This window comes from Pholis gunnellus, assembly GCF_910591455.1.
Source record: "Pholis gunnellus genome assembly, chromosome: 5".
Taxonomy (NCBI): Eukaryota; Metazoa; Chordata; class Actinopteri; order Perciformes; family Pholidae; genus Pholis; species Pholis gunnellus.
Window position 1 is genome coordinate 3,008,327 of NC_136531.1, and position 14,203 is coordinate 3,022,529.

General features: G+C 39.4%; 1 protein-coding gene across 1 annotated transcript; it reads left to right on the forward strand.

Moving 5' to 3' along the window:
- Positions 1-1,508: 1,508 nt before the first annotated feature.
- Positions 1,509-14,203, forward strand: LOC306696253 (cell adhesion molecule CEACAM5-like). The gene is made up of 15 exons (XM_079159824.1): positions 1,509-1,619; positions 3,114-3,464; positions 3,583-3,801; positions 4,713-4,970; positions 6,394-6,663; positions 6,996-7,256; positions 7,785-8,054; positions 8,345-8,628; positions 9,493-9,733; positions 10,024-10,284; positions 11,144-11,404; positions 11,525-11,621; positions 11,749-11,806; positions 13,703-13,788; positions 13,889-14,203. The coding sequence occupies exons 1-14, from the start codon at positions 1,565-1,567 to the stop codon at positions 13,784-13,786; spliced, it is 2,970 nt and encodes a 989-aa protein (XP_079015950.1). The 5' UTR covers positions 1,509-1,564; the 3' UTR covers positions 13,787-13,788; positions 13,889-14,203.

Genomic DNA, 14,203 nt, shown 5'->3' on the forward strand with positions numbered 1-14,203 from the left:
TAATGTGAGTAATGAACTGGTGAAGTTTCATGGTGATATCTATCAGTTCATGTTTTTACTCGATTCACCTGTAGTGTCTCCACTTAAACATCCTCGTGTACATTTTTGATCCAATGAGTAAATGAGGTGAGTTTTATTTTCTCATCTCTCCTCAACAGTTAGACTCTTGTCCTGCGCATGAAGACGTCTCAGACTTAAACACCGTCACAATTAAAGGAATCATAAACCCCCAAAATCAGTATAAAGAGAATGATGGTACTCAGCTTCTGTGATACGACATCATGAATATAAGTTAGATTTAACTTAAGATTAGATTTAAAACGCCACCAAAGTTTGGAAAAACAGGGAAAACTTCTAAATTTGATATTAATACATGAATTCTCAATCTCTGGGTTGCTACGGAGTTCTTCTCAAGGTGTGCAGGGAGCTATTATTTCATGTACACACAAATCAAATGATCAAGTTCTTTATAAGTGAAGTATTTATGAGACTAACTGCATCACTAAACTACTAAACAGAAAATAATAAGATCGTTACAATAATCAACTAAACTAACAAATGAATGAATGATGAAAGGTACAATGAGTAACGATGAACAACAAATAAATGAATAGGATTGCATGTAACCAGGTAGAATCAGTGACTCCCTCCATTGATTACTGTCTATCAATTAAATCTGTCGATTGACATTTTTACATTAAATGTAGTTCAAGAGATTTAAGCACAGACCGCTTTCTCCCCTCCGGGGGTAAGATAGGGAGGGGAGAACGTCTCCCCCAAGACTCCAAACTAAGACTACTAACATATCAATTCAGGTACATGTTATTTTGCATCAAGACTCAGTTTCTTTAAGTCCTTTTTCACAATTAGATGTGTCCCCGTGTCCCTCGGAAACGTAGATGTTCGTAAAACCGTAAAGGTTGGCTCATAAAACCTTGTAGGGTCCGCCTTAACGAAGACTTATTGATCATAAATCAGTTTGAGTGTGAAGATTGAACCCAAATCTTATCCTGAGTCGGTCCAGGCACTTGGTAACATGAGAGTTCATCCATTAAGTGACCTGTAGGTTCCTGAGAGCAGTCTCTGGACAAAGTGTATCAGTTCAGATTGCGTCTTTATTGTTATTGTCACATATACGTGGACGTTTGCTGCACTATAGTTTAAATGATTGTAGTTCAAGACCTTTGTAGTCTCTACAAGATGACTCCTACTGCCTTTGGCGATCACCTGACCTTTCCTCTAGAACGAGATGGTGACGAGATGACTCCCCGTCATTTCAGCTGCACAACTGCAGCACAAACAACTGCAAGATTGACTTCTTCATTACATATGCATATGTGTTTAGAGGCATCAATGTGTTAAAGTACATTTTAACATAAAGAGGAAGGAAGCCAGGCCGGCTTTTTAACAGCTTGATAACTGTTTAACATAACTGAACCAACCCCAGAAGACTCAAGCTGACTGCAAAGACAACACCCTCCTTCTTAAAGTAGAAATGTTTGTGGTGACTTACTGACATGAAGTGTTTCTGATCTACCTGCTGGTTTAACAGAGAGGAGCAGCTATGAGTTCAACAGCAGCAGCCAGTGGATTTGTTGTCTTCCTTCTCTCTGTACAAGGTACTGTACATCTACATTTATATTGTGAGGCCGTTAGTGCACCTCAGGACAACAGAGGAAGCTGTGTTTTCAGTTAATAAACACATCTGATGTTATAAAATGTGGAGCAACGTTCACTTTTCTTTCTTTAGATTGAAGTCTTTACAGGACGACCAGCACAGAGCTGTTTTTAACACCAGCAGCATCTCTGTACACTTGTACCTTAACATCATACACTTTATAAACTGAAGAGTTGTGCTCCATTAAAGGCAGTAAAGTTGTGTTTATGTGGATGAAAGTAATGACTGTACGTACATTAACAAAAGAAATGCTCAAAATAATTTTGTAAATTAAATTCATCATTCTGTGGAACTTCCTTCAATCGTTCAGTCAGCGTTTCTATTCATTAAACATAGAAGCTGTAAGAGTCGTATCTTAAAGGTTCTAGTTGCTTTTATCTCTTTGTGATCACTTTGCCTCTTTGTAGTCTTTTTGTATCTCTTTGTAGTCGTTTTATGTTTCTTTCTGGTCTTTTTCAGTCTCTTCCTGGTTGGTTTGTGTCTCTCTGAGTAACATTTTATAACCAATATGGAGCCATGTAGGTGATCATCCAATCACTCACTATTAGACTCGAGTGCAACAAAGACAAAGACTTGAAACTTCAATAGTTTACAACATGGAAACATCAACCAAGCAGAGAGCACTGCTGCCTGGAGCTGAACTCTCTCTCTCTCTCTCTCTCTCTCTCTCTCTCTCTCTCTCTCTCTCTCTCTCTCTCTCTTCTGTATCTCTTTTTGCAGATTACTGGAGTGTTACAGATAATTAATTTAATGCCAGATGCTGCTAATTACATTTTTGTTTTTGCATTCAGCAGAGCAAAGTTAAATGTTGGAAATTTGATGATATTTTGATTGTAATTAATTTAAATGTGTGTTTTTGTCACCTCTTGAAAGCCATCACCGGTCGTTATCTCAAACTGTTTGCCAACGCCTCAGTGTTCCGCATTTCTCTACACTTTCCATTCACACTCTGCAGCAGCTGACCGCAGACAGAAAGGCTACCGAGCAAAGCCGACTCTTTATCTCATGAATATTCTAATATTTAATGTACAGCTTTTTTTTAATCTTGTTCACTGTTTAAGTTGACAAGTTTACTACATCGTTCTCCCGTCACTGAGGCCTGTATGATGTTCTGCCTCAGTGCAGTTAGAGATCAAATATATCAAGTTTACATTGTTGACTGTTTCTTTAAATTATATAAATTCAAAACTCAATGATTTGCATACTTTTCCATACCTCTGTTCACTTTGGCATGAAACAGAAACATTTATTTACAGTATTTTAAAAACAAACATTATGCAGGATAACCACTTAACACAACTTTGTCTCTCTCTGACTTAAAGTGGGATGTTTTGAGAAACGTAGCTTCACTGAAGCACCTTCACCACTAATGAGAGTGTGTCCTCTGATGATGTTCTGAGTCTGACTGTGGTTCCTGATGTGCTCTGTGTTTCAGTGATACAGAGTCAGGATGACTGGGGAGTGACTTACTCTTCTACTGAGGTCTGTGCTGTAAATGGATCAACAGTGGAAATACACTGCAGCTACACATACCCATCTAGAATACAGCACGGTGATATCAACAACAGATTCTGGTTTACTAAAGAGAAAGATGGTGAACCTGTGGATCTGAAAACAGACTCTGAGTATCGAGGTCGTATGTTCTACTATTGTTATAAGAAGACGTGCACTCTGATGATCAGAGGCCTGAGAGAGAGCGACTCAGCTGAGTACAAGTTCACGTTCACAACAAACCAACTAAACGAGAAATATACTGGTTCACCTGGAGTCACTTTGTCCGTCACAGGTAACATTTTAATTCACATGTTAATCATCTCCAAATGTTCAACATCTAGAAAACTAGAATATAAATGTCTTGAATGTTGACAGTTTAATAAAATAACATTTCTGTTCCTTCTTCACAGATCCAGGTCTCCGGGTGGAGGTGAGCAGATATGATTCTACCAGGTCGGTGCTGAAGTGTCTCAGCAGTTGTTTTCTGCCTGATCGTTCTTCCTACTTCTGGTACAAGAATGGACATTACATCAAGACAGGACCTTCTTCTCAATCAGTCTACTTTGAAGATGTAAACAGCTATTCCTGTGCTGTAAGAGGATATGGGGATCAGCGTTCTCCTTCAGTGTGTAAGTTTACTCCACTGTGTCAGCCTGTGGAGGTTCAACAACACTTCATATGGCGGCACCAGACTGACACTGTATGTGACTTTAGAGGAACCAAAAACATGAAGCACAGCATTCCTCAGGAGGTAGAGCTGTGGTCCACTAATCAGAGGGTCGGTGGTTCAATCCCCGGCCCCTCAGTCTACATGTAGAAGTGTCACACACACACTGACACAACAATACACTTATCATCACAGCTGTAAACACACTGAAGTCTTCTAAGTCTTAAAGTAGACAAAGCTGTGTATTTATGAGTTAATGGTTTTATTAAAAGACACAAAAAGAAAAACTAGAACTAATAGAAGAAACATCAGAATAATAATATTCAGATAAACTGTTGTTTGCTTTCTTTAGTTTGTGTTTTATTGGAGTTAATTAAACATGTTTAACTGAGACAGAATGTAAACTGTTAGTCATTCATCATGTTTGTGGTAATAAATCTGAAAACATGAGTGCTGCTACAATAACAGAGGCTGGATAAAATAATATGATTTTCATACAGTGTGTTTAGCTGACTCAGCTGAATTATTTACAGAACATAACTAGAAGTGATCTGCCAGCTGGTGAAGAAACAATCAATAACTCCCTACAACAGCTAGAAGTGAGAGGACACACTCAGCTAACGACACAAGCAGCATCTAAAGAGCAGAATGTGTGGAGTTGTTGAACATTACAAATGATTAAAGGCTTCTTATTGTCACTTTACACCAGCAGGAGTCTCTCCTGTGACAGCTCCAGGATCAGCACTCTGGAAAGCTGCTGTAATCAATGATAGGATAGTCTGAAACAAACAAACTGAAATATTAATTAAAATGGTAAATATTCTATGATAACATATTATAATGTTTAAGTATGTTTATTAATTTCTCCTCCAGATGCTCCAAAGCTTCCCTCTGTGTCAGTGAGTCCCTCTGCTGAGATAGTGGAGGGCAGTTCAGTGACTCTGACCTGTAGCAGTGATGCTAACCCAGCAGCTAACTACACCTGGTACAAGACGAACCAAACTCCTCTCAGTGAAGAACCTCAGCTTGTCTTCAGCTCCATCCAGTCCTCTGACTCTGGACAGTATTACTGTAGAGCTGAGAACCAGCTGGGGATGAACAGATCTGAATTCTTCTCTATTGATGTGAAATGTGAGTGAAACAGTTTATTAAAAGATAACAAACATCTTAAATGTGTCCAGTCTTTGCAGGAGAAGATTTCACTGATCATAACTACTTTCTTCAGCTCTACTTGCTTCACATTCAGTCTGCTGTAATTCACTGAGCAGCTTCAGGACATTTTAGGGTTTAATGTTGGTTTGGGATCAAGATTCAAACCATCACACATCCATTTGTCAGACGACCTTCAAATCCTAAAATGCTGCTACACACAAACATTCACAGTTTTTACTCAAATACCACTTGTTCTTCTGTATAAACACAATCTTAACCTGGAATAATCTCTGTCAACACGTCTCCTCCAGATGCTCCAAAGCTTCCCTCTGTGTCAGTGAGTCCCTCTGCTGAGATAGTGGAGGGCAGTTCAGTGACTCTGACCTGTAGCAGTGATGCTAACCCAGCAGCTAACTACACCTGGTACAAGGAGAACCAAAGACGTCCTCATGGAGAAGGAGGTATCTATCGTTTCACCTCCATCAGCTCTGAGGACAGAGGGATCTACTACTGCAAGTCTGAGAATCAACATGGATGGATTGACTCTTCATCTCTTGTTATAGATGTCCAGTGTGAGTACAACACATCAGAATATTAATACTCACTATGGCTTTTACTTTGAATCACAGAACAGATTTAAAAAATGTCTTTGGCCACTTTTTCCTGAAATCCAGACAAAGTTGCTAAATGTTGTTGGCGGTAACACAATCCTACCACAGTGAAGCACGTGAAAGAGAGACTGAATACATTATTAGAACACAATAAAAAATACTGTGACAGTTTGAACCCAGTTTGGGTCAATCGTGTATATTTTTTAGAGAGGAAGAGGAAGATAGAATCATCAGGTGGAGTCGGAGCAACATTGACATCCAATCTTACAAGTACTTCTTATGGTTGGAGTTGTATTTAGGTTTCAGGAAACTTCCTGTCTGTGTGTAACGATGGGCCCTCTGTCAGATGCATAATGTTGTAATTTACTTGAAGATGCAATGTGTAAGATGGAGTCACATGCTCCAAAGATATGGGGCAACTTTTCAACCTCTACTACCGGGTTCATACGATCTAAATTTACAGTGATTGGTTATAAAAAAAGAAGAAGTAGACACAAGAGCCGGTCAGAATAACACTGATATCTTATGATCTTCATGTGTGGCGTCATCCCACAACGTGAGATTGAATTTTGAATTACATTTTGTTGTGATGCATGTGGGAGGCCACAGAAACGTACCACGAAGAGGAAACATGTTTCATGTTCAGGTCTATTAGTGGTTACTTTAGCCTTCTTTAGATGTATACGTTCACATAGTAACCTCAGTACTGTGTTGTTGTTCCTCCTACAGTTCACGTCTAAAAACTGGCCTGGACTCAAAGATTCATAATTTGTCTCTCTTTTCTCCTCCAGATGCTCCAAAGCTTCCCTCTGTGTCAGTGAGTCCCTCTGCTGAGATAGTGGAGGGCAGTTCAGTGACTCTGACCTGTAGCAGTGATGCTAACCCAGCAGCTAACTACACCTGGTACAAGGAGGATGGAAATCCAGACCCTCCTCCTCTCAGTGAAGAACCTCAGCTTGTCTTCAGCTCCATCCAGTCCTCTGACTCTGGACAGTATTACTGTAGAGCTGAGAACCAGCTGGGGATGAACAGATCTGAATTCTTCTCTATTGATGTGAAATGTGAGTGAAACAGTTTATTAAAAGATAACAAACATCCTAAATCTGTCCAGTCTTTGCAGGAGAAGATTTCACTGATCATAACTACTTTCTTCAGCTCTACTTGCTTCATATTCAGTCTGCTGTAATTCACTGAGCAGCTTCAGGACATTTTAGGGTTTTATGCTGGTTTGGGATCAAGATTCAAACCATCACACATCCATTTGTCAGACGACCTTCAAATCCTAAAATGCTGCTACACACAAACATTCACAGTTTTTACTCAAATACCACTTGTTCTTCTGTATAAACACAATCTTAACCTGGAATAATCTCTGTTAACACGTCTCCTCCAGATGCTCCAAAGCTTCCCTCTGTGTCAGTGAGTCCCTCTGCTGAGATAGTGGAGGGCAGTTCAGTGACTCTGACCTGTAGCAGTGATGCTAACCCAGCAGCTAACTACACCTGGTACAAGGAGAACCAAACACGTCCTCATGGAGAAGGAGGTATCTATCGTTTCACCTCCATCAGCTCTGAGGACAGAGGGATCTACTACTGCAAGTCTGAGAATCAACATGGATGGATTGACTCTTCATCTCTAGTTATAGATGTCCAGTGTGAGTACAAAACATTAGAATATTAATTATCACTATTACTTTTACTTTGAGTCACAGAACAGATTAAAAAAATGTCTTTGGGCACTTTTCCCTGAAATCCAGACTAAATTGCGAAATGTTGTTGGCGGTAACACAATCCTACCACAGTGAAGCACGTGAAAGAGAGACTGAATACATTATTAGAACACAATAAAAAATACAGGAAAGTTCAGGAAAGTTCCTGTCTGTTTGTAACGATGGTCCCTCTGAATAACACTGATATCTTACAATCTTCATGTGTGGCGTCATCCCACAATGTGAGATTGAATTTTGAATTACATCTTGTTGTGATGCATGTGGGAGGCCACAGAAACGTACCACGAAGAGGAAACATGTTTCATGTTCAGGTCTATTAGTGGTTACTAGCTTTCCTTATATTTCTACATTTACATAGTAACCTCAGTACTGTGTTGTTGTTCCTCTTCAGTCCACATCTAAAAACTGGCCTGGACACAAAGATTCATAATTTTTCTCTCTTTTCTCCTCCAGATGCTCCAAAGCTTCCCTCTGTGTCAGTGAGTCCCTCTGCTGAGATAGTGGAGGGCAGTTCAGTGACTCTGACCTGTAGCAGTGATGCTAACCCAGCAGCTAACTACACCTGGTACAAGGAGGATGGAAGTCCAGACCCTCCTCCTCTCAGTAAAGAACCTCAGCTTGTCCTCAGCTCCATCCAGTCCTCTGACTCTGGACAGTATTACTGTAGAGCTGAGAACCTGCTGGGGAGGAAGAGATCTGAATTCATCTCTATTGATGTGAAATGTGAGTGAAACAGTTTATTAAAAGATAACAAACATCTTAAATGTGTCCAGTCTTTGCAGGAGAAGATTTCACTGATCATAACTACTTTCTTCAGCTCGACTTGCTTCACATTCAGTCTGCTGTAATTCAGAGTTTTATTCCATTTTGGGACCCAGATTCAAATCGTCACAAATCTGTTTGTCAGACCACCTTCATAGCCCGTCATTGAAAGGTTAACTCAAATACCACTTGTTCTTCTGTATAAACACAATCTTAACCTGGAATAATCTCTGTCAACACGTCTCCTCCAGATGCTCCAAAGCTTCCCTCTGTGTCAGTGAGTCCCTCTGCTGAGATAGTGGAGGGCAGTTCAGTGACTCTGACCTGTAGCAGTGATGCTAACCCAGCAGCTAACTACACCTGGTACAAGGAGAACCAAACACGTCCTCATGGAGAAGGAGGTATCTATCGTTTCACCTCCATCAGCTCTGAGGACAGAGGGATCTACTACTGCAAGTCTGAGAATCAACATGGATGGATTGACTCTTCATCTCTAGATATAGATGTCCAGTGTGAGTACAACACATTAGAAATAGTATTTTCACTATTATGTATACTTTGAGTCAGACAAAGTAACTCAAAAATATTCTATAAAAAATTCTTTGAGCACTTTTCCCTGAAACTGGGTAAAAGTGTAAACACAGAACCCCAAAAATGCTTTGAAAAAGCCTGAAATGTGTTTAATATCTTATCAGTTGTGTGTCTAGAAAACCACAGGAGGTCAATCACCAAGTTTGACACTGTTTTAAGAGATTTAATAGCATTGCACTTGCTTTTGCCAACATTTGAGGTCCCAGCGAGAAATTGCTTCACTAACTGTGTAGAGGAAATGTTTGGTCCACAATGTGAGAAGATTTTTTTTAATTCAATTTTGTTATGATGCATGTGGGAGGCCACAGAAACAGGTTCAGGTTACTTTTATTTGTACCAGTAGGGGAGACTTGGTTTGCAATAGAGAACGAGGCATCCATCTCGACACACATTACAATCAACACTGACAACAAGACAAACGTGATAAAAGTACACAAATAAATAAGTACACAAACGTTTCTATAGCATCTCTGCACAGTTGCTATGATTTGTTCACCTGAGTGATAGCTGCTGGAACAAAGCTGTTTTCATATCGCTTTGTTCTACACCGTGGGACTATACCTCCGTCTAGAGGGAAGAAGCTGAAATTCCCTGTTCAAACGGGCCTCGAAGAGGAAACGTGTTTCATGTTCGGGTCTATTAGTGGTTACTTTAGCCTTCTTTAGATTTCTACATCCACATAGTAACCACAGTACTGTGTTGTTGTTCCTCCTAAAGTCCACATCTAAAAACTGGCCTGTACACAAAGATTTATAATTTGTCTCTCTTTTCTCCTCCAGATGCTCCAAAGCTTCCCTCTGTGTCAGTGAGTCCCTCTGCTGAGATAGTGGAGGGCAGTTCAGTGACTCTGACCTGTAGCAGTGATGCTAACCCAGCAGCTAACTACATCTGGTACGAGGAGGATGGAAATCCAGACCCTCCTCCTCTCAGTAAAGAACCTCAGCTTGTCCTCAGCTCCATCCAGTCCTCTGACTCTGGACAGTATTACTGTAGAGCTGAGAACCTGCTGGGGATGAAGAGATCTGAATTCATCTCTATTGATGTGAAATGTGAGTGAAACAGTTTATTAAAAGATAACAAACATCTTAAATGTGTCCAGTCTTTGCAGGAGAAGATTTCACTGATCATAACTACTTTCTTCAGCTCGACTTGCTTCACATTCAGTCTGCTGTAATTCAGAGTTTTATTCCATTTTGGGACCCAGATTCAAATCGTCACAAATCTCTTTGTCAGACCACCTTCAAAGCCCGTCATTGAAAGGTTAACTCAAATACCACTTGTTCTTCTGTATAAACACAATCTTAACCTGGAATAATCTCTGTCAACACGTCTCCTCCAGATGGTCCAAAGCTTCCCTCTGTGTCAGTGAGTCCCTCTGCTGAGATAGTGGAGGGCAGTTCAGTGACTCTGACCTGTAGCAGTGATGCTAACCCAGCAGCTACCTACACCTGGTACAAGGAGAACCAAACACGTCCTCATGGAGAAGGAGGTATCTATCGTTTCACCTCCATCAGCTCTGAGGACAGAGGGATCTACTACTGCAAGTCTGAGAATCAACATGGATGGATTGACTCTTCATCTCTAGATATAGATGTCCAGTGTGAGTACAACACATTAGAAATAGTATTTTCACTATTATGTATACTTTGAGTCAGACAAAGTAACTCAAAAATATTCTATAAAAAAATTCTTTGAGCACTTTTCCCTGAAACTGGGTAAAAGTGTAAACACAGAATCCCAAAAATGCTTTGAAAAAGCCTGAAATGTGTTTAATATCTTATCAGTTGTGTGTCTAGAAAACCACAGGAGGTCAATCACCAAGTTTGACACTGTTTTAAGAGATTTAATAGCATTGCACTTGCTTTTGCCAACATTTGAGGTCCCAGCGAGAAATTGCTTCACTAACTGTGTAGAGGAAATGTTTGGTCCACAATGTGAGAAGATTTTTTTTAATTCAATTTTGTTATGATGCATGTGGGAGGCCACAGAAACAGGTTCAGGTTACTTTTATTTGTACCAGTAGGGGAGACTTGGTTTGCAATAGAGAACGAGGCATCCATCTCGACACACATTACAATCAACACTGACAACAAGACAAACGTGATAAAAGTGCACAAATAAATAAGTACACAAACGTTTCTATAGCATCTCTGCACAGTTGCTATGATTTGTTCACCTGAGTGATAGCTGCTGGAACAAAGCTGTTTTTATATTGCTTTGTTCTACACCGTGGGACTATACCTCCGTCTAGAAGGAAGAAGCTGAAATTCCCTGTTCAAACGGGCCTCGAAGAGGAAACGTGTTTCATGTTCGGGTCTATTAGTGGTTACTTTAGCCTTCTTTAGATTTCTACATTCACGTAGTAACGACAGTACTGTGTTGTTGTTCCTCCTAAAGTCCACATCTAAAAACTGGCCTGTACACAAAGATTTATAATTTGTCTCTCTTTTCTCCTCCAGATCCTCCAAAGCTTCCCTCTGTGTCAGTGAGTTCCTCTGCTGAGATAGTGGAGGGCAGTTCAGTGACTCTGACCTGTAGCAGTGATGCTAACCCAGCAGCTAACTACACCTGGTACAAGGAGGATGAAGACTCACCAAAAACATCAGGACAGATCTTCAACATCACTTACATCAGAGCTGAACACAGTGGGAATTATTCCTGTGAAGCCCAGAACATGAGAGGACGTAGTAACTCCACCTTAAATCTGACTGTTGTATCAGGTGAGTTTCTCTATGACACTAATCGTCTGATTAACAAACAGCATCGTCTGAAGTTTATTCATGAATCAAACCGTTCTAATAAGGCAAAGTGTTGTTTATCTCATAACTGTCTGTCTCCAGCTCCAGATCAAACAACAACAATGATATTACATCACACCAGGTTGACTCTGGTGGTTGTGATTCCGATGTCTCTGCTTCTCTTTTGTCTGTGGATGAGGTAAAACTACAAGAACTAATCCTCACTGATCTTTCACTTTGAATGCTTCCTTCAATAGTTTTGGAGTTGTCATTAAATCTTTAATTTATTCATTTGTGGTATTTGTTTGTTGTTGGATTCAATCCAGGAAGAAGAAAGCTGTGAGCTCCACCACTGAACCACATGAACCCATAGAGACTGTGGAGGTGAGAGAGAGATGTGTCCTCAGTGACAGAACTTACCAAAGGGTCATTGTTTGTTCTTATTATGAGGTCATCAAGATAATTAACACGTAACTTTATGAGTTATCTTTATTTTTATGAACCACCTATGTGTATTTACCCTCACATATTTTACAACCATGTTTACTGCAAATGTTCTTTGTACCAAAGAGCAATTTAAAGGAAATAAAATCCTGATGAACCTCACCCTCGGTTACTGGTGCTAGGCCTGTCAATCTTTTACATCCTGTCATGTCAACATGGAGTTGACATGACGGGGTATACTTAGTTAGGTTAATGCAATGGTGGAGGAAGAAAAATGGTCATGCCCCACCGCCCCAACAAAATTGTAACAAAATGGTCCATGTTGAATTTTTATTGAAATAACATTTTGTGACTCCTCCATCTGTGCTTTTTCAAATAATAGAACAAAGAAAGAAAAAAAAGCGTAACCTGTTAACGGCGTAACGTAAACATTTACATGAAATTACAGGCATTTCTATGGAAGCCCATTCTCCCCAGCAAAAGATAAAATAAATCCACCCCAAAGAAAAAAAAAAAAAGATTTCAAATGTGTTTTGCTTGCTGAAAAAAGGGGGGAAACTGATTATTTTTGTAACTTTTTAAAACGTTTTTTTTGCGATAGAAAGTCGGAATTACGAGATAGAAAGTCGAAATTATGAGATAGAAAGTCGAAATTATGAGAAACTTTAACACAACAATCATAGAAGCAGCTCTTTATAGGTTACCCTACATTTGATATATAAATGTATTGTGAGTACATTGAAGACTTCTTTAAACGTGGCTTTACAACAGATAAAATACTTCAATTGCTTGATGTTTCACATGGATTGAACTCAGCAAACGCACTTTGAATAGAATTTTAAGCAAGAAGCAGCTCTGGAGTACAAATAATGAAACCAATGTGGCTGAGATGGCAACCTTCAATAAACTTCAACTGGAAACATCAGGGGTTTTTTTTTTTTTTCTTTTTTTGCTGGCAGAAAAAAAGTTTAAAAAATATTAAATAAATAATCAGTTGTTTTTTTCCCTTTTTCCGCCAGTAAATCTTTTTTTTCTTTCTTTTTTTTGGGGGGTGCAATATTATTTTTTGCTGGCGGCAATGGGCTTCCATACATTTCGCCATGTTCTCAATTAACTTCTTGAAATAAAAAAATTCTGCATTTCCCCCTGCGCCCACCTGTAATAGCACTGCGCCCCACTAGAGGCCCACAGTTTGAGAAATACTGGGTTAAAGCAACAAACCTACTTAGTTAAGTTTAGGGGAAAAAAACAACTTAGTTCAATTTATTTCAAGATCGTGAAATACTGAGTTATGTTTGGACAAGAAATTACTTAGTTAGATTAAGGAAACTATCTAAGTTTAGGAAAATATCGTGAAATACTTATTTAGGTTCAGGTAACAAAACTACCTAGGTTTAGGAATAGATCGTCGTTTGGGTTAAGATAACTAATGTTACAGAAGTAAGCAAGTCAGGAGACAAACGTTTAATTCTTGTTTCACACCAAGAACAAACAACAGTCTCCTGGTTGAGGGTTCCGTGTTTGTCACACATTAACAATAATGAATGTCTTTGTTTGCTAACATGCTAAGTTAGCTAACGTAATTAGCATCTCACCTTGGAGCAAATGAAGGAGTTTTTGTTGATCTTTTAAGGATTCAGCTGTGAGTGAGGTCTTCCACACTGTTTAGTCATAACTGACATCAATGCTGTTGTGAAACATACAACACTGTCTAATCTTTGAGGATATCTGCTGTCGGACGTTCAGGTTTCATACAGCTGAAAGCTCGACAGTCAGTTGTATCTGAATTCCATCTCTGAGGCCTTTGACTCTCATCTTGTCGTCTCTCTCCATCAGTTAGACTCTTATGCTGTGTATGAGAACATCTCAAACACTGCAGCACAGGCAGAAGACTCAGAGGAGCAGGAGGACCGGGTGTGAAGGTCAGACCGGTTTCAGTCTGCTGCATCGGGAAAATAAAAACACCTCAGAATAACTTCCTACTTCCATTTCTGAGAAATAACTTCATGTGGTTTTCTTCAGATGCAGTTAAACCAGAGGGAGACTCACCTGGATGGAGACAGAAAGAAGTTCACTGAAGTGGACACCTTCAATATAAAAAGTTATTATCTGAAGTCTTTACAAAGTTACAACTATAGTTTTTATTTCATTCTCTTAGCTCTTGCTTCGCTCTTTTAAAGTGTATTTAAATGTTCTTTCATTATGTTTTATTTTGCACTTTGTTAAGTTTTATGTAAAGTGCTTTAAATTACCTTGTTGCTGAGATGAGCTTTATAAACTTAGATAAATTTGACTTGACATATCGGAAGCAGCGGCATGTAGCAGAATATTCATAAT